Here is a 27,726-nt window from a genome sequence, read left to right as displayed (position 1 = left end):
ATTTCTTATATTCCATGAATGAGTGAAACCATATGATGATTGACCTTCTCCTATTGACTTACTTCACTCAGCATAACTTCTGAGTTCTTCTTTATCCATTCATCTGTTGAATAATTATTTTCAGTTAGGCTTGGGCATTGGTATATTTTTCTACGTTTCCTATGGTGATTCTCAGGTGCTATAGTTCTTTATACTACGAGTAGGGTGGTATAATACATTTGCAAGTAGACTCTCACTAACTAAAGATACATATTGTAAACCTAGGGCATCCACTAAACATTTTATTTTATTTATTTATTTTTTAACTAGGTTCCATGCCCAACATGGAGCTTGAACTCACAATCTGGAGATCATGAGTCAGATGTCCTACTGACTGAGCTAGCCAGGTGTCTCACCACTAGACATTAAAAAAAAAAACAGACATAAGTAATGTCTATAGAAGTGATCAAATGGAATTCTAAGAAATAGTTAATGAACTTGACAGTAGACAGTGAAAAAGGAAAAAGAGACAAATGATGGAACAAATAGAAAAAACTAATAAGAAGGTAGATTTTAATTTTTATATCTTTTTAAAGATTTATTTATTTGAGAGAGAGAGAGAGAGAGGGAGAGAGAGAGAATATAAGCGGGAGGGGCAGAGGAAGAGGGAGAGAGGGAGTCTCAAGCAGACTCCTCACTGAATGTGGAGCCTGATGCAGGGCTCAATCCCAGGACCCTGAGATCATGACCTGAGCTGAAATCAAGAGTTGGGGGCTTAACCAACTGCACCACCCAGGCACCCCAAAAGGTAGATTTTAATCCATTTTACATGTGAGTGATCTAAACACTTAAAAGACAGATTATCAGACTGGTTATAAAATAAGACCCAACTATATGCTTCTTTTCTGATTTCAACAAGCTGATTCTGAAATTTATATGGAAAAGTGAAGGAAATAAAATGGCTAAAAGAATTTTGTAAAATACAAAGTTGGAAGTCTCATATTACCTTATTTTATGACTTACTATAAATCTACTGTAATTAAGACAAAGTGGTGTTGGCGAAAATTTAGAACACAGATAAATGCAACAGGAGAGAGTCCAGAAATAGACTCATTCAAATATAATCACTGTATTTTTTATGAAGTTGCAAAGGCAATTCAATGTAGAAAGAATCATGTCATCTTTTCAACAAATGGTGCTGAAACAATTGATGGTTCATCTGTAAAAAAATTAACCTAGACATTTATCTCAGACCTTTTACAAAAATTAATTCAAAATAGGGATCCCTGGGTGGCGCAGCTGTTTAGCGCCTGCCTTTGGCCCAGGGCACGATCCTGGAGACCCAGGATCGAATCCCACATCGGGCTTCCAGTGCATGGAACCTGCTTCTCCCTCTGCCTGTGTCTCTGCCTCTCTCTCTCTCTGTGTGACTATCATGAATAAATAAAAAATTTTAAAAACAACAACAACAAAAAAAACAAAATGGATGATAGACCTGAGTGTAAAACCCAAAGCTATAGAACCTGTAGAAGAAAACAAAGGAGGAAACTTGCCTGATGTGGGGTTTGAGAGCATGACACCAAAAGTATGGTCCATAAAAGGAAAAATCTTGATGGATTACAATTTATTAAAATTAAAGATATTTGGTCTATAAGAGACACTTAGGAGAATGAAAAGATAAGCCACAAACTTGAAAAAAATGTTTCAAGTCACATATCTGATAATCTTTTTATATATATATAAGTTTATTTTTTATTGGTGTTCAATTTGCCAACATACAGAATAACACCCAGTGCTCATCCCGCCAAGTGCCCACCTCAGTGCCCGTCACCCAGTCACCCCCACCCCCCGCCCAACTCCCCTTCCACCACCCCTGGTTCGTTTCCCAGAGTTACGAGTCTCTCATGTTCTGTCTCCCTTTCTGATATTTCCCACTCATCTTTCTCCTTTCCCCTTTATTCCCTTTCACTATTATTTATATTCCCCCAATGAATGAGACCATATAATGTTTGTCCTTCTCCGATTCACTTATTTCACTCAGCATAATACCCTCCAGTTCCCTCCACGTCGAAGCAAATGGTGGGTATTTGTCATTTCTAATGGCTGAGGAATATTCCATTGTATACATAGACCACATCTTCTTTATCCATTCATCTTTCGATGGACACCGAGGCTCCTTCCACAGTTTGGCTATTGTGGACATTGCTGCTATCAACATCGGGGTGCAGGTGTCCCGGCATTTCACTTTATCAGTATCTTTGGGGTAAATCCCCAGCAGTGCAATTGCTGTGTCATAGGGCAATTCTATTTTTAACTCTTTGAGGAACCTCCACACAGTTTTCCAGAGTGGCTGCACCAGTTCACATTCCCACCAACTTAATCAAGATAAAAAACAGAAACAATCAACAAAACTAAAAGACAACCTACAGAATGGGAGAAGATATTTGCAAATGACCTATCAGAAAAAGGGCTAGTATCCAAGATCTATAAAGAACTTACTAAACTCAACAGCAAAGAAACAAACAATCCAATCATGAAACTGGGCAAAAGACATGAACAGAAATTTCGCAGAGGAAGACATAGACATGAGAAATGCTCCACATCACTTGCCATCAGGGAAATACAAATCAAAACCACAATGAGATACCACCTCACACCAGTGAGAATGGGGAAAATTAACAAGACAGGAAACAATAAATGTTGGGGAGGATGTAGAGAAGAGAACCCTCTTAACTCTGTTTAATAGGTATTATCCCAGTTCAAAGATGAGAATACAGAGGCACAGAGTGATTAAATGACTTTCCATAATTTAATAAGTTCCATATCTAGTGTTCTGGTCTAATGGTAAAGCATGTCTTCTTTCATTAATTAACTACCTTCTTTTTTTTAAAAAAAGATTATTTATTTGAGAGAGAGAGAGAGAGTGCACAGGGTGTAGGGGCAGAGGGAGAGGGAGAAAGAATCTCCAATAGACTCTGTGCTGAGCACAGAACTGATGTGGATCTCAAACTCATGACCGTAAGATCACAACTTGAGCTGAAACCAAGAGTTGGACACTTAACCGACTGCACCGCCCAAGCCCCACCCCAACTATCTTTTAAATCATGTTTCCCCAAACAGTTTGCAAGCTTGTTGATGGGAGTGTAAATTTCTTTTTTTTTTTTTAATTCCAAGGTAGAGGTGAAGTTTGGCATCTTTGAATTCCCAGAACCTAGAAAAATGATTTCTTTAGCAAAAGTGTCCAATAAACATTCATTGATTGGGATAGCATTTCTTTCCTCAAGAATGAGAGTTCTTCATTCTCTTCACAGAGTCTTTCCCAAAGTTACAGCCATATGCTTGTGTCAAATGATCCAGTATGTTTTCCTCCATCATTCTCCAGTTCAGGGTCAGTTTTTAGGGAGCAAGCAAGGGGGAAGACAAAGGAAAGGTGATCCTTTCTATGAGAGACACACAGAAAGGCAGCCACAGCTAGCATATCCAGAATGAGCATCATCCATTCTTTCTCTGGGCTCTTAGCAAACTCTATCGGTAGGGTAGGCTCGCTGCTGTAACAGACCTCCCTCAACTCCCCACCTACATTTCAGGAGCCTGATATTATAGATGTTTATATTTTCTTTTCATAAATTCCAATCAATAGATATCGGCAGGCTTAGCTTTACACAATCATTCAAGGATCTAGCTATGGGCAGCACCATTATCCTTCAAACATGACTTCATGGTTACCTGGTCATGGACATCCAACTGGAAGATGAGGGAAATGAGAGGAGAATGACCTAAGGATATCTTCAAGGGTCAGATGCAGAAGTGGCCTACATCACTTCTGGTTATATTCCATTAGCTCTTTCTCAAGGGAGGTTGAGAAGTCTAGTTCTGGGCACAAGAAAAAGGTTATGAGTTTGGTTGTTCACATGGCTGTTGATGCCCAAACATGAAGTCATTTGTAGGGACAGGCTGGACTCAGTACTCAGCACCATAGCGGCAACTACTAAAAATAGACTTGTGACAGCCAATCCCTCCTCTTCAGCATTAGTGGAGAAAATCTCCCACTTCTTTGCTGTGCTCTGTTGTGTCATCTTCTGCTCTGCCCCGTGCATGAGCAGCTACTGACAACAAATGCATGGGAACAAATGGACATAAAAGAGAACAAAGCCGCCCTTGTTCCAACAAACCCCAGCTGTCAGGGCACATCTCTAATACCTCAAGTACTGATTCCAAGTGTTTCTTGGAAGTGATCTCTTTAAATCAAATCAAGCCAGAATGCACTTAACATTCATCATCTCCTGCTTTTATGTAGCTCAATAGTAGGAGGTCTGTGGCATCTTGTCAGGTCCTTTGTTGTTGAGCAATAACACATTTGTTTGAAAAGAAAAAAAAAGGTGGCACGTCAGAAGGAAGGGCATGATTCTATGGCAGCAAATATAATAGGCCCACTCTTCTTTCTGAGAATGGGCTGTCATTGTAGGCCCAAATATCCTTGCCCATAGCCATTGTCTCTTCTACAGAGAGGCTAGTCTTAGTGACGTAGGCCACAGTGGAGGGCTTGTCATATTCAAGAGCCTGGAAAAATCATAGGCATTGATCAAAATACATATTTTCTTGTTATATTTTAGGAGATAATTCTTCTTTTGGAGGGAACTGGATGTTCATCCACCTACCAAGTAGATGATTTGGACAAGTTACTTTATCTCTCTGCTTCAATCCCTTTAACTATAAAGTGGTATATGAATACTATCTATCATAAAAAACCACGTTATAGAACAGCTTGGATAATCTTTATAAAACACTTAGAAAAGTGTCGGGCATATTATGAACATTCAGTAATTATTAATAATATTTATTACTACTACTGTCATATTTGTTGGTAGTGGCATTGGGAGTATTTTAAAAATGCAGAGCTAAGAAGAATAGTTAGAACACTATTTGAGAAGTTTAATAACAAAGTCATAAAATTAAATGTAGGGGTACCTGGGTGGCTCAGTTGGTTAGGTGTCCAACTCTTGATCTCAGCTCAGATCTTGATCTCTGGGTCACAAATTCGAGTCCCACGTTGGGCTCCATGCTGGTTATGGAGGCTACTTAAAAAAAAGGTAAAAAAAATTAAATGTAAAGTTGTAGTGGTGACATAAAATAATAAAGATGTTTGTTTTTTTACACTTAAATTCAATTGATTAATTGAATTCAGAGTTAGTTGTTAGGAAGTAAGAAGAAAAAAAATTAATTCAATTTTTAAAAATTTAAATTCAATTAATTAACATGTAATGCATTATTAGTTTCAGAGGTAGAGATCAGTGATTCATCAGTTTTTTTTTTCCGATTTTCTTTATTTATTCATGAGAGACACACAGAAAGAGGCAGAGACATAGGCAGAGGGAGAAATATTCTCTCTGTGGGGAGCCCGATGTGGGACTCAATCCTAGATCCTGGAATCATGATCTGAGCCAAAGACAGAGATCAACCACTGAGCCACCCAGGTGCCCCCATCGGTCTTATATAATACCCAGTAAAGATGTATTGTTTGAATATAAGAAAAAATAAACATTTTCTTAGCTTAACCAAAGCACCTGAAACATTCAGTTATTACAGACATGTAGCCCAGCTTCATATACCAGATAAGGTTTACATGAATTTTACAGTGTAAATGTACACAGCTTTCCAGCTTTTTTTTTTTTTGAGGATATTTCATCTACAGAAAGCATTGAATTGCAGTTTGAATATACTTACACAAACCAAATTAAAGAGCTAAGTGAAATATAAAATGCACATTATGTGATTTCTTTGCAAGAGTGGTTATGTGGAGTCTAGGTCCTAGATGTCGTGAATGCACATCAGCACCAACTTTTGGATCTATTGGCCACAAGTGTTGACCTGTTGACCACAACCAGTCTGAATTCAGTTACCTTTTGGGTGCTGAGCTTTGGCTCACACCATACACTAGCTCTCAGAACTCAGTAACTAAGCTAGAACAGTAGTAGTTGAGAAGTCCCATTTTAAACCAACATTGAACCATAGAAAATACGAGTTACCATGTTTAGTGATTGATATCAGTAACACTAATGATGATGATAATATTTAAAACTTTTTAATTGTAATATGTATGTAAGCATCATTTTAAGATTTTTAGTTTAATTCCATTTAGTTAACATATAGTGTTTCTTGGCTTTCTTCTTTTTCTCCCCCTATGATCATTTATTTTGTTTCTTAAATTCCAAAATATGAGTGAAATCGTATGATATTTGTCTTCTGCTGACTGATTTTATTTCACTTAGCATAATACTCTCTAGTTTCATCCACATCATTACAAATGGCAAGATCTCATTCTTTTTCATGGCAAAATAATAGTTCATTGTAAATATATACCATTTTTCTTTATCCGTTTATCAGTTGATGAACATTTGGGCTAGTTCCATAATCTGGCTATTGTTGATAATGCTACTATAAACATCACCATCCCTTCAAATTCCAAAGAAGACATCCAATATGGTCAACAGACACATGAAAAGATGTTCAACATCACTCATCGTCAAGGAAATAAATGTCAAAACTACAACGAGATATCACCTCACACCAGTCAGAATGGCTAAAATTAACACAGAAAATAACAAGGGTTGGTGAAGATGCATTACACTGTTGGTGGGAATGCAAACTGATGCAGCCACTGTAGAAAACAGTATAAAGGTACCTCAAAAAGTTAAAAATAGAAGTTCCCTATGATGCAGCAACTGCACTACTAGAATGTTAAAACTGGAAGAACCTTTCAAAATCATGTAGTTCAACTGTCTCATTCAGTTTAATTATATTGCTCCTTTTCTTGGAGTTATGAATTGATGGGAGAAGACCTGCTACCATCGAAACATAATGACAACTTGTCTGCTTGACAGAAAAAGATAAAAAATAATGAGATACCAAATATTGGTAGGAGTGTGGGGAAACTATGCACATCTCTAATAAGCGTGTATTTAGATTGGCTCAAGCTCAACTTTTCCAGGGTGCAGTCCAGATGATAAGGACCCAAAATTTAAATATATATACCCGTTGACTTAGCAATCTTACATCTAGGTATTTATCCTATGGAGGTAAATGCCCAATTAAACAAAGATAAATTTGTAAAAGGATTTTCACTATAGTGTTGTTTATAAGAGCGAGATACTGGAAACACTCTTATTATTCCTAAATAGTTAATTAATAATTAAATAATTGCAGTACTTCTATGTATCAGAACTATATTAATTGATATGGAAATATTTTTGCAATGAGTTGAATGGGAAAAGCAGGTCAGAGGACATTATGTAGCATACACCTGCATTAATATGCATTTATTAAAGCATGCACATGTCTATACACAGAGATGGGAGGATGGTCACCATGATTGTAACCATTGCTCCTGGGTGATCTGGGCTGATTTTTACTTCCTTCTTAATAATCTTAAAACGTATGGATTGTGGGGCGTCTGGGTGGCTCGGTGGTTGACACCTGCCTTTGGCTCAGGGCATGATCCTGGTCCTGGGATTGTGTCCCTCATCAGGACTCCCTGCATGGAGCCTGCTTCTCCCTCTGCCTATGTCTCTGCCTCTCTCTCTGTGTGTCTCATCAATAAATAAATGAATAAAATCTTTTAAAAATGTGTGGATTGTTTACTTGAGCATGTACTGACTTTATTATCAGAAGAAAATCATAAAGCTATTTTAGTTTGAAATAAGTTAGAAAAATAAGGATCCCACCATATTTGATACTTGGGTACTTGGGTGATACTTAGGTAGTGTCACTGTGCAGAATCCAATTTTACTTTTATTATTTAACCTCACTGCCAAACCAGTTGTGCACATGGTCATAAATACAGAAGGCCCACACTCTAGTTATTTTTCCCACTTTGGTTGTATTCCCTTTTGGCAGTTTTGGGAGTTATCACTGGTCTCTTTTTGAAATAAGTCGGTGGATATATAAATACATAAATAAATAATGAAAATTATTCCTGTCTTTCCCTAATTATAAACCTTACAGCATCATGAATCCATTTTTTTCTTAAATAAAAGCAAATGGTTAGCTATCCTATAGTGTAAATATGTCCTTAAATGACAACCAAACAAAACAGATTTCCTGTCTTGTGATGAAAGAATGTTAAGGACTACCGGGCAAGATGTAGGATGTGTACTGTGTACTGGTTGCCATGGTTTTGGCTGAGGATGGGCTATTTAAGCTTATTCTTAATTTGGATAGGCATGAGTCTCAGCTTTGCAGGGTTAAAAATGGTGCAGAAGGCATGGCTGTTTTTAGATTGAATGGGAGTCTGGCTATAGTAACAGCTAAAAATAGAGGGGCTTTCTCTTTAATTAACCCCTTAGCTACCAAATTGGATAAAAAAATTAATTGCAGTGTATTCTTTTCAGAAAATACAGCTGGCAGGACACAGGGAAAGCTGACATCTAATTATATAGCATTTCTGAGCAAACATCTCAATATTTTAAAAAACTCTGATGTATGTATATGTATATGTATATGTATATGTATATGTAAAAGGCCTGTTTTAAGTTTTAAATTCAGCTAGTCAGTTCCCATGGCAGCTTTACTCTGTTGAAGGATTTCAGATTTTAACCAAAGAAACATTTTTAGCAGCTAATTTCTTTTTCCATTTGCAAATAGCACTTTGGAGTAAACAGTGGACACTTTATCCTTGTTTCTGGTGTCCGCATTATTTCATGTGGCATGTTATGCATTATTAAGAAAATGCAGATGGACTCTGCATGAAGGGCTTTGACACTGAAAATAGAAGAATTTATAAAGTCTCGATAAATAAGTGTATGCTAATTTCCACTCAAGATTTCCAACCCCTCTTTTTAGAAACCCTGGAAGCTCTTTGATGGACGCTTGGTGGTTTGGAAAGTTCATTCAAACTAGAATCAGAAAACAAAAGGCCTAGTTCCAGTCCTGTCCCTGACTTGGTTCTGGGATCTGGGGCAAATTACTTAATCTGCTTGGGCCTCACTTGCCTTTTTGTAAACTCTTCAGTTTTGAGGATACTGGGACCAGATGAATTGTCTACTTTAACAGTTTATTTCCTATTTTTAAATAGTTGAATGCATTCTTCAAATAAAACCCAGGGGCACCTGCGTGGCTTAGTTTGTTGGGTGGCCAGCTCTTGATTTCAGCTCAGGTCATGATCTCAGGGTCCTGAGATGGAGCTCTGTGTCAGCCTCTGTGCTCAGCAGGAAGCCTGCTTCAGGATTCTCTCTTCACTTTTATTATTTTCAACATTATGTGTTAGAAAAACTGTTGCCTTGGGGCACCTGGTTGGCTCAGTCCAAGTGGCTCAGAAGTCCAAGCCCCACTTTGGGCATAGAGCTTAAGAAAAAAAAAAATCTGTTACCTTGATTTTCCTGTTATTTGACCTCAGTGGATACTGATGTGAGTCCTCTTCCACTGCCTATTTGTTATGAGACCTCACAGTAAAGTGATTTACTGCTCAATGCATCTCTTGCTATTTTGTCCATTTACAAATGTTTATCACTTAACTTATTGTTTCATAATTAAAAATAGTTTATATTCTTTTTGAAATTTTTTATGGCACTAGATAGCCCACGAACTCCATTATCCTGAGTAATATAGAATGTTGCTTATAAGGATCATTTGTTTATTGTCAATGTTAATCCAGCCTCTACCTGTATTTATGCAGAATGCTTCTGCTTTTATTTACAGAGGAAGTTGCAACAGTGAGAAGAACTCTGGTTGGATCAATGACTTTTGGGCTCATGTGGAGAAAGCTGGGGAAATGAATTTTTTAAAAAGAGTTTATTTATTTATTCATGAGTGACACAGAGAGGGAGGTAGAGACACAGGCAGAGGGAGAAGCGGGCTCCCTGTGGGGAACCTGATATGGGACTCAATCCCTGGACCCCGGGATCACGACCTGAGCCGAAGGCATATGCTCAACCACTGAGCCACCCAGGCATCCCCAAATAATATTTAAAAAAATATGTATTTATTTTAGAGAGATAGAGAGCATGAGCTGGGGGAATGGCAGAGGGGGAGACAGAGAGAGAATTTCAAGCAGATTCCACACTAAATGTGGAGTCCAGTGGCAGAAGAAGGGGGAGGGGCTCAATCTCATGACCCTGAGTTCATGATCCAAACAGAAGTCAAGAGTTGGAAGCTCTAGGCGCCTGGAGAAATGAAGATTTTGTTGAAAACCTGATCATTATTCTTTTTTTTTCTGATCATTATTCTATGTGTACTAGATATGGGGCCACTGATGAGAAGTAGGAATAGAATGAAGAGGGCAGCAAATCTCAGACTTTCATTATCTCAAACAAGATTCAACAGGATCAACAATGAAGGCTTTCTCTGACTCTTGCCTTGATTTCATGTCTCTAATAGCTGTGATCTGAGTAGGAATGAAGTGTGGTGTCATCTGCAGCTAGAAATCATGAGGGGTTATGGGTGCTCTGCTGCAAAGGTAAAATAAAACCCAGTAAAAGTACTATAACTTAATAATGTGATTTTTATGAGAACAAAATATTGTGTACATCCCCAGATGCTTAAAACTAACATTTATATTGTACTTCCCAAACCATTATCGTGGTTATAAATAGTTTCTCTACAAACTATTTATAGAGACATCACATCAACCACCCACCACACGTTAAAACAGAGCACTATTTTAACACAAAGGCAACTTTACAGAACAGCAAGGGAATTGGTAGTGGAAAGAAAGGATAGGCTGGGAATGACAGGCTAGAGACTTAACTGATTTCTTCCTTTTCTATTTTTAACCTTTAAAGTGGAATATATATTCAGAGAAATGTAGGTAAGTGTCAGCTAGCTGAATTTTCAGAAACTTAACACATTCATGTAGGTTGCAGCCATATCAAGAAACAGAGTATTTAAAACCCCCAAGTCTTCTGGGCACTGTCCTCTCAAGGTTACCTGGTGTCTTGTCTTCTAATTGCACAGGTTAGTTTAGTTTGTTCTTAATTTTTGTATCAATGGAATGCTGCAGTATGCACTTTTTTGTGGCTGGTTTCTTTTCTTTCTTTTTTTTTTTTTAAAGATTTTATTTATTTATTCATGAGACACACACACACACACACACACACACACACAGAGAAAGAGAGAGGCAGAGACACAGGCAGAGAGAGAAGCAGGCTCCATGCAGGGAGCCCGATGTGGGATTCTATCCCGGGACTCGAGGATCACGCCCCGGGCCGAAGGCAGGCGCCAAACCATTGAGCCACCCAGGGATCCCTTGTGGCTGGTTTCTTATATTTAATTTTATGTTTGTGAGGACTCATCTGTGCTGTCTGTTCATTCTGCTACACAGATTCAAATTGTGCCACTGTAACACAATTTATTGATCCATCCCACTGCTGATGGGCCTTTTGGGAGTTTTTGGTATTTGACTGCTATGAATTGTGCTTCTAATGAACATCCTTGGTCATGTCTTTTGGGTATACTTTTAGGAGTGAAATTACTGGTATAGAAGAAGCACATGTCCACGTGAATAGGTTCTGGCACTTTTCAAAAAGGTTGTATCAAGTTATACTCTCAACAGTGGTGGGTGAGGATCCTGGTTGCTGTATATACTTTCCAACATTTGTTATTTTTCTAGTGGGTGTGTGGTGCTATTACATTATGCTTTTAATTTGCATTTTCTTGATGACAAAGAAAGTTGAGCACCTTTTCATACGTGTATTGGTTATTTGGATAGCTCCTTTGTGAGGCATGTCCATTCAGGATCTTTGCCCAATTTTCTGCTGGTTGTTTATCTTTTTCTTATTGATTTGTGAGTGTTCTTTATATATATTGGATGATTTCTTAATTTTCTTACATACAACGTGCTTTTAAGTGTTTCGGTTTATGCTAGGTATGTTTTTCATGTTTTCAGGTATTCTTTTAAGATTTATTTATTTATTCATGAGAGACACTGGGAGAGAGGCAGAGACATAGGCAGAGGGAGAAGCAGGCTCCTTGTGGGGAGCCCGATGTGGGACTCAATCCCAGGACCCTGGGATTACAACCTGAGCTGAAGGCAGATGCTCAACCACTGAACCACCCAGGCGTTTCATCATATTTTCAGGTATTGCTTATGCAGAATATGCATCTATACGCATCTTAGATCACTGTATATTCAGTTCTGAAAAGCTTCTAATGACACTTAGGTAGAAAAATAACCTTATTCCAGAATGAAAGTGCTGAATGCAATCAGCTACCACAAAATGCATCATCATTATTTAATGACATTTTACATTCATGATCTATTTTTTATTTTCAGCTTTTTCATATTGTTTGATTCATTGCTTAAAATTGAATATGAAGATAAGAAAGACAACCTTGTCTAATTTGCTTTGAATTTGTTAGAATAGATCATGATGTCTCATTTGGGGACGTATCTATGATGAAGTTCATAAAAAGATGAAAAATTCTGGTTTGGGTTTAAGTTTTGCAACCTACTAGTTTTTCCTATATTAGTCAAAATAGGCTTGAAATCATGATATACTTGGAAGGACATTTGCCATTTTTAGCTGTCCAGTATCCTTTTGGTGACAGCACCCAGTATCTTTTTTGGAGGGCTATCCCGATCACAGTTGGTACATATGTGTTGATTCTACCAATGGCTTCAACAGAGAGCAGTGACTCAGACTTGACCAAATGAGTACCACATTCCTCAGAGCATAGTCCGTGGTTCAAGGATGGCTATGTGACTCATTAGATCCAATGACATGTAATGAGATCAGTTCTGGGACTATGGAGGGAAAGGAAGCCTCTTCCCTGCTGGCCTTGACTTCAGGAGGATGTGAAGTAGAACTGCTGTGACCATCTTGCAACCTTGAGAAAATATTCTGTTGAGATCAGAGCCAGACCAGAAGAAGGAGAGCTAAGAGATAAAGAGAAATGGAATTGAAATACTATTTTGAGTCCCCGGATCAAGCCATGAGTGAAGTCAATAATATCTGGACTTCTCAGTAAGATGAACCAGTAAATTCCTTTTTTTTTTTTTTTGAACCAGTAAATTCCTTGTCTGCTTAAGATGGGTTGGATTTTTTTTTTTTTTTTACACTTGAGATTGAAAGAGCCTTTGCTGATGCAAATATCTTGCCCAGATGGGGTTTTCAACCTTGCGTGTACTATACAAAGTAAGGTGATGATATAGTCTTAAGCAAAGCCTTCTCTCTGAAAGGAAAACACTGTTTCAAATGATAGTTTTAAAATTTAGGTACTGGGATTTTAATATTCTTATAGGGTTTGCGTATAGAATTAAAAGTTTATTATAGTGGTAATGTTTGGTTAGGGTATATTGGGTAGAGGGAGATGGGAAAAGACAAATGTGTGTCCTGTCTATGGTGATGAAAAATCACTCTGCTTCATGAGACTGGTTCCCAGACACCTGTCCTTAGGCCTGTTCTATCAGAATTCTGGGAGAAGCTTGATGCAAATATACATTTTGGTACTCTATCCCTGGAGACCTGGATCACTACATATGGGATGATGCCTAGAACCCATCTTTTTAAACTCCAAGATTGGGGAACCAACAGGATTTCCCTCACTAATCCTGGGGCACAGATGCCCAGTCTTCTTCCAAGAATTCTGAACCAAACAAGGGAAGACACTGGGCAGAAGAAAGAGACAGGAGAGAGAGAGATGCAGAGAGGCTGTTAGAGAAACATAACTGCTAAAGGATTGAAGATTGCTGGGGTGGAGTTAGTGGAGAGAAGTGAGTACTTATGTTAATATGGTTTTTTATTATTTTATTTTTTAAAAAAGATTTTTATTTTATTCATGATAGACAGAGACAGAGACATAGGCAGAGGGAGAAGCAGGCTCCATGCAGGGAGCCTGACGTGGGACTCGATCCCGGGTCTCCAGGATCACCCCCTGGGCCGAAGGCAGGCGCCAAACCGCTGAGCCACCCAGGGATCCCCTAATATTGTTTTTTAAAATCAGAGTTTTCTATAAATGAAATAAACTGATCCGGAAATGTGAAGGTACTTGTGTATTCTTCCCTTCTTGGATACTTCACTTATAGGGAAGAGAATGAAGAGAGGTCGTTCTAGCTCTCTTTCCTGTGACATTGCTGGATCAAAATATGTCATTGTATTTTGTACACATTGCTCTTTGTATGGAGCCACAAAGAAGACATCAATTCCACTTTTATTTAGCTGTTGATACAATAGATAAGAAAACACTGATTTTTAGTCTTCTCCAGGAATTTTCTAATTCTATCGTCTATTGCCATACACATCATATATACTAAATATAATAAATAATGTAAATATAAAGGGTTTCTTCAAGGATACATGCTGATTTCAAATACAGTTTTTAAAAATATTTTATTTATTTATTTGACAGAGTGTGTGCGCACACGTAGGCAGAGCAACAGGCAGAGGGAGAGGGAGAAGCAGACTCCTCGCTGAGTGGGTGGAGGGCTCAGTGCAGAGCTCCATCCTAGGACCCTGGTATCATGACCTGAGTCAAAGGCAGACGCTTAACCAACTGAACCACCCAGGTGCCCCAAAGAGCTAACCCTTTTCTTACAGCCCTGAGAGTATTACATTATACTTGACTGTTATCACTTACATTTTAGGAAGGAGGGAAACAGAATTTGAACTATGTTTTATCTGAATCCACGTCGTAAAGATCTGTGAATATTTTTTATTTTTATTTTTTTATTTAATTCAATTTGAAAAAAAGTATTTTTTAAATTAAAATAAAGTTAAGTAAAGACAAAGTGGGGTAGAACACACTGTGGGAACTGTCTTTCTGGTGTTGCTTTTTTATATTCTGTCTCAGAATTTAAGCAAAATATGATTCTTTCCAATGTCAAAATAGAAGAGCATTTTTCTCCTAATCAAGCTCAAGTCCTTTGAACAATTGGCTTGAATCTCTCTTTGTGTGTGTGTGTGTGTGTGTGTGTGTGTGTGTGTGTACATTGCCATTTACTGACCTTCTTGATCAAACTACAATAAGAAGACTTGCACATAACCACAAGATGTGTAAATTTGACTTCCTTATCTGGCACATGAATGTATTTATTATTGTGATAATTGTGGCTACTCTGCATCTGGCAGCACAGTATTTAGCAATCTAAATAGCTATCTTAGTTACCTTACAATGGAAAAAGCATGGATTTGGAATCTCATTTGGATCCTGCTACTAATTAGCTGTTATGTTAGCAAATTGCCAAGCTACTCTGGCCCTCTGTGTCCTCCTCTATTATTAGAGGAGCTGAAATCAGTGATGCATATATAGGCATAAAAGTGAATGGGTCTGGGATTCACTTATAGACATTGACTCCCAGGAGACACAGACAAGGAAATAGTACCTTTATCTTCTGATCAGAACCCCCCAAATAAGAAAACAACTAGAGGAAAATTTATTATTTCCTAATGACACAAGGCAAAATAAATCCTATTGGTCATCCTTGGAGAGTGCTAGGGAATCAACATCTTATTGTGAAAATTGGTACATACAGAGAAAGAGTTGAGCATCTATCCTGTCTCTCCTGTACAGTCTCTACATCAAGGTGGTCAAATAGTTTATGAGGGAAAGTTCTTTTTACAATAGTTCCAGCTAGGGGCGTCTGGATGGCTCAGTCAGTTGAGCGTCTGCCTTCGGCTCAGGTCATGATCCCAGCGTCCTGAGATTGAGCCCTATGTCTGGCTTCTTGCTCATTGAGGAGTCTGCTTCTCCCTCTCCCTATGCCCCTTTCCCCTGTTCATGCTTTCTCTCATGTGTGCTCTCTCTCTCAAATACATAAATAAAATCTTTAACCCCCCCAAATAATAGTTCCAGCTAATAAATGCAAAAAGAGAGGTAGAATTAAGATATCATAATTTTGCAACCTCAAATGGAGATTCTGGGCAATGATCATTAATTAACATAAAACAGTTGGGGGTCAAGCGAACAGGGAAGTTCATAATGGGTAGATCAGGTCAATAACTCCTGAAACCATTGGCTGATCTTTGTGTTGCACAAGAAGACATCCAGGCATTAGTGCCATGCAGTGCCATCCCAAACCCCACCTAGGAAGTATTCTCACCCAAACTATTGAAGCTGAATCTGCTCGAGATCTAATTTCTAGCTTACAGGAAACATGGGAAATACGAGCATATTGAAGACACTCAGGGATGGATTAAAATCCTGGAAGTTCTACCATGCAAATGACCTGAGCTGGTTTCTTCAATGAACAAACTAGAAGGAAAAAGAAAAGGAGAGGGAACTCATAGGTGATGAGAATTAAGATAGGTAGGAACCAAATATAGAATGCACATTTTGTTTGGATCCTGTTTCAAACAGCCAACTGAAGAAAGAAGTTGCATATGAGAAAATCAGGGGAAATTTGAATACTGACTAGATATCTGATATTATCAAGGATATGTTGTTAAGATGAAAAATGGCATTTTCTTATGTTAAATACTTTTCAAGTATTTTTGATGGAAAATATGGTGATTAGGATCTGCCTTGAAATAATCGAGTGCCAGGGTGATGGGCGAAACTAGAAATGAAAAAAAAAAAGAAACTAGAAATGAAACCAATTGATTATGTGTTGATGGTTATTGAAACTGAGTTTGGGAAACATGAAGGTTCATTATATTATTCTCTCTGCTTTCATGTGTGGTTGAGGATTTCCCTGAATTAAACTTTTTTTTTTTAATAGGAAAGAGTAATGAACACTGATTAAATCGTATACTTATCATTCATACTGGTTTACAGGTTTTTGGATCTACATTTTTATAAGTTCCATGTGGCTGCCACAACACATTGACACAGCTGGGTGGATTAAAATAATAGAAAAGTATGCTCTCACACTGCTGGAGTTTAGAAGTCTAAAATCCAGCAAGGTTGTGCTCCCTCCATGGGCTCTAGGGGAGAATCCCAATTTTTGCCTCTTCCAGCTTCTAGTGGTGCTAGCATTGCTTGACTTGTAGGTGCATCACTCCAGTTCCTGCTTCCAGGGTCACATTATCTTCTCTTCTTCTTGTAATCTCCCTCTATCTCACTCTTTTTTTTTAAATTTTTAAAATTTATTCATGATAATCACAGAGAGAGAGACAGAGGCAGAGACACAGGCAGAGGGAGAAGCAGGCTCCATGCACCAGGAGCCCGACGTGGGATTCGATTCCGGGTCTCCAGGATCGCGCCCTGGGCCAAAGGCAGGCGCCAAACCGCTGCGCCACCCAGGGATCTCCTCCCTCTGTCTCACTCTTATAAGGATATTTATCATTAGATTTAGGGCCCATTCAGATAGTCTTGGTTGATCCTTAATTAATTAATTATTAAAGTTTTAATTTAAATTCCAGTTAGTGAATGTACAGAGTAATATTAGTTTCATGTGTGCAATATAATGATTCAACAGTTCCGTATAACACCTGGTGTTCATCACAAGAAGTGCCCTCCTCAATCCTCATCACCTATTAAACTCATTTCCCCCACCTACCTCCCTGCAGTAACCATCAGTTTGTTCTCTATAGTTAACAGTATGTTTCTTGTTTTGCCTCTCCCATTCTCTCTCTCTCTCTGTCCCCCTTTGTTCATTTGTTTGGTTTCTTAAATTCCACATAAGAGTGAAATCCTATGGTATTTAATTATATCCGCAAACACCCTTTTCCTAAATAAGGTAATATTCACAAATTACTAAGATTAGGACGTGGATATATCTTTTTGGAGGTCACCATTCAACCCCCAACAATGATAGACTTCCATAAGAAGATTTGAGAACTGATACCCAAAAGGAGTGGTTTAGTCTTTCTTAATTTGATATTAAAGAATAGTTGTCAGATGGCACCTGGCTGGCTCACTCAATATAGAGCATGTGACTCTATGTGATCTCGGGGTTGTAAGTTTGAGCCACACTGTTAGGTATAGGTATTACTTTAAAAAATACTGTCAAAGTTATCTCTAATTCCAAAGATGTGAAGTATCCCTGATTTCTTCATTTCTACCTTAAATAGAAACTATTTTATTTTTTCATTGATTTCTATACTCTCATCTGCCATATTCTACAGTGGTCTTCTTACTATAGAAATGGATCCCTAAGAGGATAGCCTTTACTGTGGTCTTCTTACTGATCTTGCTGGCTTTCAATCTTATCTCACTTCATTCCATTCTCCGTGAAAAAGCTGGAGTAAAAAAAAAAAAAAAAAGAAAAAAGAAAAAGCTGGAGTAATTAAAACAAAAGAAAACAAAAACTTCACAGATTTAATCATTGCTCCTTCCTTGCTCAGTACATGAAATGGTGGTCTATTGCTTCCAGAATAAAATCCAAACTCTGAACCATAGCTTCAAAGCTTGGAGTAATTCAGACCCCAACTCTTTGTTTACAATTATTTGGGGACATTCACTTTCTTGCTAATGACTGTTCACCCCCCTGACCTCCCTTAAACACGCCAAGTCAATCCACCAAATGTAATTCCTAAACTAGGTAATTTTTACCACTGGAATTCTGTTGATAATGGGGTAAATTATTGTTTCATAAATTCACTTTTTTAAAAAAAAGATTTATTTATTATTATTTAGAGAGAGAGAGAGGTAGAGAGCATGAGTGGAGGAGAAGAGGAGAGAGAGAATCCCAAGCAGACTCTGTGCTGAGCACAGAGCCCATGTGGGGCTCCATCTTACCACACTTGGAGCACGACCTGAGCCGAAACTAAGAGACGCTCAGCTGACTGTGCTACCAAGGTGTCCCAAATTGTTGTTTTATAACAGACACAGTAATTTATGTTGAATACAGATACATTAGAAAACATGTAAACAAAATGTAAATGATCTCCTCCCCTCCCTCATCTAAGTTTCTAAGAAGATGACATTTTGGGCTATATCCTTTCGGAATCTATGTTTAATTATCATAAGTAAAAAAAAAACAAAAAAAAAAAAACAAAAAAAAACAACAAAAAAAAATTATCATAAGTAAATTACTGTATCAATTGATAACCTGCTTTTTCTATTTAACAATGAATTGGAAATCTATTTTCATGTTATATATATATAGCTTTATCATTATTTAGGCTTTTGATCCATATTTCTGCATCACCTTAAACAAAGACTTGTACCAATTTGCATTCACATCAGCAGTGCATGAACGTGCTTATTTCCCTACATCCTTGGAAATTTTTGTAATCTCTGCCAATCTGAAAGATGAAACACAGCACCCTATTTTTTCAATTTGCATTTCTTGAATGGTAGTGAGGTTGAACTTTTTTGTTTCTGATATTGCTCACCTCTAGTTCTTCATAATTGTGTAATTAAAAGTGTTCGCTTACATTAAAAAAACGAAACAGCAAACTATCTAAGGAAGAGTCATGTAAGCCACTCCGCACTGCTTTGTAGAGATCCTACCACCCTGCCCTGTGTTAGCATTCCATCAATGCTTTGAAACTGTTCATGCTTGTCTATTTGAGTGTATAGTCTGAGTTTTATTGTTTTCATTAGGGAAGTCTTTATTTTCTTCTTGTAAGATATGAGTTATGAAAAACCATTCATAGTATTTCAAGGTACGGTGTCTGATACGGTGCTGTGGATTTTCCAATGTACCGCACGCTTGCGGATTCAGTGATGCCAGAGATTGCAGCAGGACTATGTTTAACTGTCCAAGGTCCTGAAGTCTCACATATTTTTATTCTACAATCTTGTGTATTATTTTGAACTCTGAGTGACTTTCTATTACCTCATACTTCTTTTTGTCCTCTTTCAAGTATGTTTTTCTAAGGTTAGTAAATTTGGGTGTGGATCACTTGACTGAATAGAGAAATTTTACATGTGATAGAGTGCCAAATGTTTTAAGAGCTACCTAAAAAAATCACCAAAACAAATAAATGGGCTTATGGTTCTGATTGTGAAACCAAGTATCTTCAAACATAAACAAACATGACCCAAGCCACAGCTGAATAGAGACCTAATTATGAATGGAGGTTTTAAAGAAAGAGGTGAGTAGACCAGGTCCTCAGGAATATGAATAAATAGTATGGAAAAAACTAAAAAATCAGGAGTGTTATACTTATACTTAAAATTAAAAAGAACCTGTAAGATAAAAGGGAAAGGAGGAAACAACGTTTTGTTTTAATGGAAAATATGGAGAGTCAAGGAACAGGATGTGCCATTTCATGAAAAGGAATGGTGGCACTGGAAAGACATACAGTTTGTACTATTTTTAAAAAATCCAGTTCTTACCAAATACAAAGGTCAGCTGTGATCAGATATGTAGCTCATACACCATCTGTGATGGGAGGAGGAAAGTCAAACTAGACCAAGGAAGGAAGTGTCAGCATTTATTGAATGAGTGAGCACTCTATGTGGCTTTATAAAAATAGGCCCAGTACAAAGGGAAAAATAAATGAGAAAAGATAGTTCCTTTCTTCCTTAAAGAGATAGGGCAGACTCAGAAAGACAGGACTCAGAATCTGAGACTTTAACTCTTTCATTGAACAACAGCTCAGAAAGGCTAAGTGACTTGCTCAAGGTCACACAGCTTATAAATGACAGAGCTGGGAGTAGGAATTAGGAGTTCCAATCTCTATCATGGTGGTTTTTCCACTCTGACAGCTGTCAAAAGTGTAACATTCATATGAATGAGCATGCACTAATGTTAGATGCAGAAATAGGTAATAAAACGGAAGGATGATAGAGTTAATGGTATGGAAAGGAACTTTGTGTGAATTGGGGGAGACATGTCTGGTTTGATAAAAGTTTTAAGGAGGGCAATGAAGAAGACAGATGTGATGATAGATCCAAAGTTACTGAGGAGAGCCCCATAAACCATATGCAGGCATATGGGTCCAATCAGAGCAAAGGCTGGAGGAATGTGTTCAGGAAATAAAGGACAAGAGAGTCATCAGTGCTCAATTAGCTAGAATGCATCTGAAGTAAGGAGTTTCAGACAATTGAAATTTCTGATTATGTATCTTTGGTTTTCCCCCCCACAAGCTACAACCTCTTCCATGGTTGAAAATGTCTCTCAAACACATTCCATTTTCTGAAGACTTGAGGCCTGTCAGGATATCTGTGTTCCTGTCCTGACTCTGTCATGGACCAGCTGTTTGCCCTTGGGAAAATCATCTTACCTCTCAGGACTTCACTGCTGAATCTGTAAAAACAAAGGGCTCCAGTGCTAGGAGGTTTCCACTTTGCATGAAAGAATCATCTGGGTCCCTTGTTAAAGAAGTAAATCCCCAGACAACCATCTTAGATCCATTGAAACAGGACTTCCAGAAGCACTTGGACCATGGAAGCACCAGGAAAGTTTGGAAAGCTCTCACTACATGATCTCTGAAGTTGCTGCTACTAATGATTATACTCTATGATTCAGCTTTCTCACTGGAGTAAGCTCAGAATTTCTAAAGTAACTACATCTCTGTTTGATGGACTGGAGATCACTACCAATATAAACAGTGTAAGGATCTGTAGCTATGCATGAAGAAAGGGCAGAAAAATGGATAAATACACTAACCTCCAGTTACCTCTTTTGAATATAAAATTTAATAAATGAGGTCTCTGATGTTAGCTTTTAAAATTCTATTTGCCAGAAAAAATACTCTATATCCAATGTGCCTGCATTACAAATAAAAGTCTCAGCATCAAAGACAGAATATAGTAGGTGACGCTATCTCCTAAGGATTAAGTAGAAGAAAGTAAACCATCTCTGTGAATTTCACATCCTCTCAGTAGCTTTTCTAATATAATAAGTTTCCTAGCTGGTCAGAGTTAGAAGGTGATACTTTAGAATTCAGTAATATTTAATATTAATATTTTAGAATTAAATTTATTGTTTCCATCATTCATGACTCAAAAGCAATGGATATATCACTACAAAATTAAGTTAAGCTAAATGTTATGGATTTCATAAAAGAACACAGCTAGAATGTTGCAGAGCTATGATAGTTTGATCTTCTATTACTGAGAAAAATAATGAAAACAAGAGAAACTGAACACGTCCAGAAATGACAAACATAATAATAAGATAATAAATAATAATGATAGACTGCTTTAAAATTAATTTGGGGGCCCCTGGGTGGCTCAGTTGGTTAAGCATCCAACTCTTGATTTCAGTTCAGATCATGATCTCAGGGTTGTGAGATTGAGCTCCAAGTCGGGTTCCACACTCTGCCCCTCCCCTTGCTTGTGCTCACTCTTACTCTCTCATGAATAAATAAATAAATAAATAAATAAATAAATAAATAAATTAAAAAATTAAGTTGAATTAATGTATGGTATAAAGTACTAAATATTTGTTTTACAAAAATTGACCTTGAATAATTGGAACCCACCATGTACTCCTCCTGCTCAATGTATCCCATCTATATATTTTATATAAGGGGCCAGAGCATGCAGTTATGAAGTTTCTGCATTGCATCAAGCTGAAGGAATGAACAGGGACTAAAGGCCAAGCCAAGTTTTGGACACACTCCTATGTTTTCTTGTATCAGTATGTCCTCCTTCACCCCACCCTCCAGCCCCAGGGGGTATCTTCTGGTTTGAACAAAGGCAGTGTCTACAAATCAAGCCGTGCCATGGTGCTTTTTCCACTGGAGGGAGTGCCATTCTCTAATTGCCATATTGACTGGCAGGAACTTTGCTTATATTATCATATAGGATAGCAGTGGCCATTTAGACTTGCAGTGACCTTGTTTATATCCTAGCAAATACAGGATTTGACCCTTCTAAGATGTTGCTGAGGGCAGATTTAATTCGGTGAGTTCTGATGAGCCAGGGTTTTAGTACGGTGCAATGAATGATGGGGTAATAATTGATGATGGCTTTCTAAAAATGTTGGATTCTTTCTAACTGAAGGTTATGGTCACAACTTTTGGAATCCAAGGATATGGCTCTTTAGAGACTCTTCGTGAAAAAATAATTCCCCATATTTGGAAAGAAATGAAAAAGCATTATCTTCCATAAAAGATACAATAATACTCCTAGAAATTACAGTTGTCAGCTTAACTTTGATTCCTGATGGAAAGAATGGTTCATATCAGTAATTATTTTTCAGGTCAGAATAGATCCATATTTCAATATGTATCAGTAACATTATATGACTATTTTAAAAATGCAATATCAGACTCTAAATATAGAAGTATTACATAAACTGGACGGAGGTCCTCTTTCTATAATCAGCATTATTAATCGACCACTGAAAGAGTAGAGCAGACCTAGCAACATAATGTGGTTGTGCAGAAGTGAGTAAGACCTGGAAAAGTCAAAGTAATTCCAACAAGACTGCTTATCTGACTACTGTAAGATGACTGCACATTTGGTTTGGTGTGACTTTAGGAACAATTATAAAGGCTTTCCCACTGCCTTTCCTGCTCACCTCTTCCCCAGTACTTCTTTTATTTGTTTGATGATGCCTGATGGTCTAAGATTAATATTCACTTTGACAGGGGGGAAGAATATAAGGAATTTCAGAAGGTGGGGAGATGCCAATGCAATGGGAAAAGGATACAGATGGTTTAGGCTGCAATTTCCAGTGAAACTGACTACTCCAGAGATCAAGATAATTTTATGTAATTTGCTCTGGGTAAGAAATGGTAATTTGATCTAGAGATGAGTGAGGGCCTGGTGTGATTTCTTGATTTCTTTCTTTCTTTCTTTCTTTCTTTCTTTCTTTCTTTCTTTCTTTCTTTCTTTCTTTCTCTTTCTTTCTTCTTTCTTTCCTTTTTTTTTTTTAGGATTTTATTTATTCATTTGAAAAAGAGAGAGACTGAGCAAGTGTGAGAGGGTGAGAGAGCATGAGCAGAGGGAAAGGGAGAAGGAGAAGCAAGCAGACTCCCCACTGAGCAGGGAGCTTGACATTGGGCTCAATTCCAGGACCCTAGAATTCATGACCTGAGCTGAAGGCAGTCCCTTAACCAACTAAGCCACCCAGGTGCCCCTCCTGGTTTGATTTCTACTTTCATTCCTAACTAGCCATGTTTACTTAGACAAACCATTGGCCTTTCCAAGCTCCAATTTCCCCCTTAACAAATATTTAGGTGCCTAGATTATGTCAGGCATTGTTTTAAATGAAATCATGATGATAAGTGTGCCCATCTGCTACGATTGCTATGAGGAATAAGTGACGTATTCTTAAAACATGCTTGCTATGTGCTGGCAGAGTAAGAAAAATCTGATGGCTTAAGTAATAAGAATGATCCCTTAAATCTGCAAATGCCTGCACAGTTTACAAAGCACTTTCACATCTATTGTCTCCTTAAGCAACTCTGGAGTTACAACTAGCCAGATATTTAGTACCCCATTTTGTAGATGGAAGAAACTGAGTAAAGGTTGGCACAATTCTCCTGCTTGGTTGCACTTTCTACTCAGGAGGATAGGATGACTGGCTAAAATATGCATAAGTTGGTCAAATATTTTGTACTTCTTGCTTATCTTTATTTTATAGATGGAGAAGATCAGTAAGGTTTGGAGAGATTTTGACCTTATCTTTTGGAAATTTGTAGTAAAAAAGGTGCTTTGAAGTGAGGGCACCTGGCTGGCTGGTAGAGCATGTGACTCTTGATCTTGGGGTTGTGAGTTTGAGCTCCACGTTGGGTGTACAGATTACTTAAAAATAAAATCTTTAAAATTAAAAAAGAGATGCTTTTAAGAAAAGTATGAGTTGGCCAAATTCGTGTATATATTGGTAAAGGGGTACAAAAAGTTACCTGATATGAAGAAGGTGTTGGACAATTTAATCTCTAATAGGTAAGGGTATTGTTGTTCTTCATCTTCATATAAATATTGAATATTTTTTAAAAAATTTTATTTATTTATTCACAAGAGACACAGACAGAGGGAGGCAGAGACATAGAGGGAGAAGCAGACTCCACACAGGAAGCCCAACGGGGGACTCGATCCTGGGACTCCAGGATCATACCCTGAGCCAAAGGCAGACGCTCAACGGCTGAGCCACCCAGGCGTCCCAGTATTGAATAATTTAAGGAAGGAAAAGATTTAGACCAGAAGTGAGAAAAACTCTGGCCTAAGCTAAGTATCTTAAATTTTGAAAAAGCCCATCAATACAGAGTTTGCAATCTCTTTCACTAGATCTATTTAGTATTCTTTTTTTGTATTTAGTATCTTTTCTTTAAAAAAAAATCTTTAAATTCATTTTAGTTAACATATATTGTTTTATTAGTTCCAGGGGTAGAATTTAGTGGTTTCTCATTTGCATATAGCAGTACCCGGTGCCCATTACATCAAGTGCCCTCCTTAATGCCCATCACCCAACAACTCCTCCCCACCTCCCCTCCAGCAACTCTCAGTTTGTTTCCTAGAGTTGAGAGTCTCTTGTATTTAGTATTCCTGAATGGTCATATAAATTGGAATCCTATTCAGAGGTGGAAAATTGAACCAGGAAGTATCTTGAGCTGACTTCTTCCAAATCTCGTTCTATGATTCAGCAAACATCTAGATGATTTAATGGTAGGAAAGTTCTGACACTACATTTGTTCTAACCATTTTCGACCAAACAAATATTTGCTTGACGGAAGCAAAAATGAAATGAATCTATTTCAAACATTCCCATTGGATGCGGAGACTATGTCCCACCCCATACTGAGCAAAACCTTTTCTATTGGCCAGATTGTCCCAAGCCTTTCATTGGTTGCTTGAGAGAAGCATCTGTCAATATGCTGAGACAGTAGATCCCCCTTGCAAAGAGATTTTCAACTCTTTTCAAGCTGAAAGACTTTGGGAAAAAGACTCACCCATAAATAAGTAGGTTATTGAAAACAGGCATGACTTCTACGTGCCTTAAAAGTTTGGTTCACGTTAAAACCTTCCTAGAATGACATGAAAATCTGAGCTCATTCATAATGGTGTGTACCTTACTGAATTCTTCTCCTAAAATTTAGTAAAATAATTTATGTGCTTCTCCAATCGGTGTACATATGTAAAAACACTCATTTATCCCTGAAACATGGCCTTTTGGGGGACAAGAAACAAAGAAATGTTCTTTGACTAAGGCTAGGACTAAGTCTGGGGAGAAACTTGAGTGAGCAGGGATACAACTGCCTTCTGTTCCATGGATATTGTCATTGATGCTGAATTTATAGAAGGTATTGAGTTCTTTTAATGATCTGCTGTGGTCAGGAATCAATAGAATACACTAGAATAAAATGCACTAGATAGAAATAACAAACAAATGCAATCTCTGACCGCATTTTGGTTATTACCAAACAGCACTAACTTTTCTGTGTGATTGAAAATTTTAAAAGTAAAAAAGTTCAAGGGGAAAAACAAAAATAATTCAGCTCCATCTCTTAAAAAAAAGAGTTACCTGGGATTATGTTCTGGTGGTAACTGAGAGTGAGGGAATCACCTTAAAATGTGTTTCATAAGAAGCAAGATTACAGCTTTGTATATATTTGGTAAAATGTTGGGCACGGTGCCTTACGGAAGCATAAATAATATTTTCTTAAGGACTAAAATGTAACAGAGAAACTTACAAGGGAAGAGGAATGCAGCTCCTCATTAGGAAGCACCCTCATCAGCCTGATGACGCTTTAAGTACAACTTCTTTGGAGTTCATAATACGTGGTCTTCATTCATCCGCAGAGGTTTGAGTCACCAAAATAAATCTTCAGGGTTCAGTTCACGGAGTTTGCTATTGAGCAGTAAGACATAGAACACCCTCTGCCCTTTAGCTACTGATGTGTCTCCAGCTTTTCCAAGCCCAAAGCAGAACCCGAGATTAGAGCAACATATACTTAAGGGTGTGTTTTGCAGATGCTGGTTGGGACATGAAGCCAAATGGAGGAGTGATTAAATGCGGAGAACAAAGTGGGAACTTCACTGGGGAAAACATTTCTGGGGAGGAGAAATTTTAAGTTAACTTGAATGCATAAGCTTGTCGGTCCTACCACAGAGTGGGCGCGTAAGGGGTGTGTGTGTGTGTGTGTGTGTGTGTGTGTGAGTGTGTGATATCTGCACAAAAGGACACGGAAACCTCTTTGCAGGTCTTTGGAAGAAAAAGACCCGGAGGTGTCCTGCGCGCGGGGGGGGGGGGGGGGGGCAGGGGTAATTGGAGAACATCTCAGAAGGTGGGGATTTCTTCTGGCTTTAGGGAGAAATGATGAGAGCAAAGGGAAACGTTCAAAGCAGGTTAATGAATTCATTCTGGTATCCGCGAATTCAGAGTTGAGGCTCCCCCTGCTCCGTCCTCCCGCTTCTGTTTGCCCAACCAGCTCTAAGCAGGGCTCCCCAAGCTGCTTCATCACTCCCCGCTACCCTCCGTCCAGGACCTCCCCGGCCTCCCGCCCGACTCCGCGCTCACCTCTCCGCGGGCTCAGTGGTTCGGTGCCAGCCCCCGCCCCGCGCGCCCCTGGAGAGACCGGCTCCCCGCGCCCGGGGCCCCCCTCGCCTCTCGCGCTCATCCCGGACTGCGGCGCGGGGAGGGCGCTGGGGAGCCGCCAACTCGCCGCAAACTTCCTCCCGGGAGGAGCCTGGGGCTCGCCGGCTTCCCCGAGCGCTCCCGCGCGGGGCCACCGGGCGATCGCAGAGACCCGGGCCCCCGCCGCACGCTGGCCCGCCGAGGCCCTGCGCCCTGTGCCCCCGAGCGCGCCCGGGGCTGCTGGCGGGGCTCGGCCGGTGCGGGCGGACTCGGCGCCACGACGCTTTGTCTTCCTGCCGCAGGAGCCCGGGGCGCCCCCTCTCCCCGGACTGACCCGCCCGCGGCGATAGCCATGGAAGTTGCGGCGGCACAGACGCTCCGGGAACCGCTCGGCGCGGCTTCGGGCTTGGATGTTGCGTCTCGACGCGGTCCGCTTCGTTCCTCCTCCTTGGGGT

The 27,726-nt window shown here is 38.8% G+C and overlaps 1 protein-coding gene and 1 long non-coding RNA gene across 6 annotated transcripts in view; one reads left to right on the top strand and one right to left on the bottom strand.

Moving 5' to 3' along the window:
- Positions 1 to 1,853: 1,853 nt before the first annotated feature.
- Positions 1,854 to 27,704, bottom strand: LOC112657085 (uncharacterized). 5 transcript variants are annotated; one of them, XR_007412486.1, is made up of 5 exons: positions 27,215 to 27,704; positions 26,388 to 26,545; positions 4,948 to 5,057; positions 3,706 to 3,852; positions 1,854 to 3,355 (listed from the first exon to the last, which is right to left on the bottom strand). It is a non-coding gene; the product is annotated as an uncharacterized LOC112657085 (long non-coding RNA). The 5 variants fall into 5 exon arrangements; XR_007412488.1 differs by having other exon boundaries at positions 1,854 to 4,312; positions 27,215 to 27,703; XR_007412489.1 differs by having other exon boundaries at positions 1,854 to 4,312; positions 4,948 to 5,054; positions 27,215 to 27,702.
- The window catches only part of KCNK10 (potassium two pore domain channel subfamily K member 10), a 133,246-nt gene continuing 132,850 nt past the window's right edge, over positions 27,331 to 27,726 (top strand). Inside the window, exon 1 of the mRNA XM_035719868.2 lies at positions 27,331 to 27,724. Coding sequence (XP_035575761.2) covers positions 27,682 to 27,724 — 43 coding nt within the window. The 5' untranslated portion in view covers positions 27,331 to 27,681. The remainder of the gene's footprint in view (positions 27,725 to 27,726) is intronic.

This window comes from Canis lupus, chromosome 8, assembly GCF_003254725.2.
Source record: "Canis lupus dingo isolate Sandy chromosome 8, ASM325472v2, whole genome shotgun sequence".
NCBI lineage: Eukaryota > Metazoa > Chordata > Mammalia > Carnivora > Canidae > Canis > Canis lupus.
This window is presented reverse-complemented; position numbering and strand designations above follow the sequence as displayed.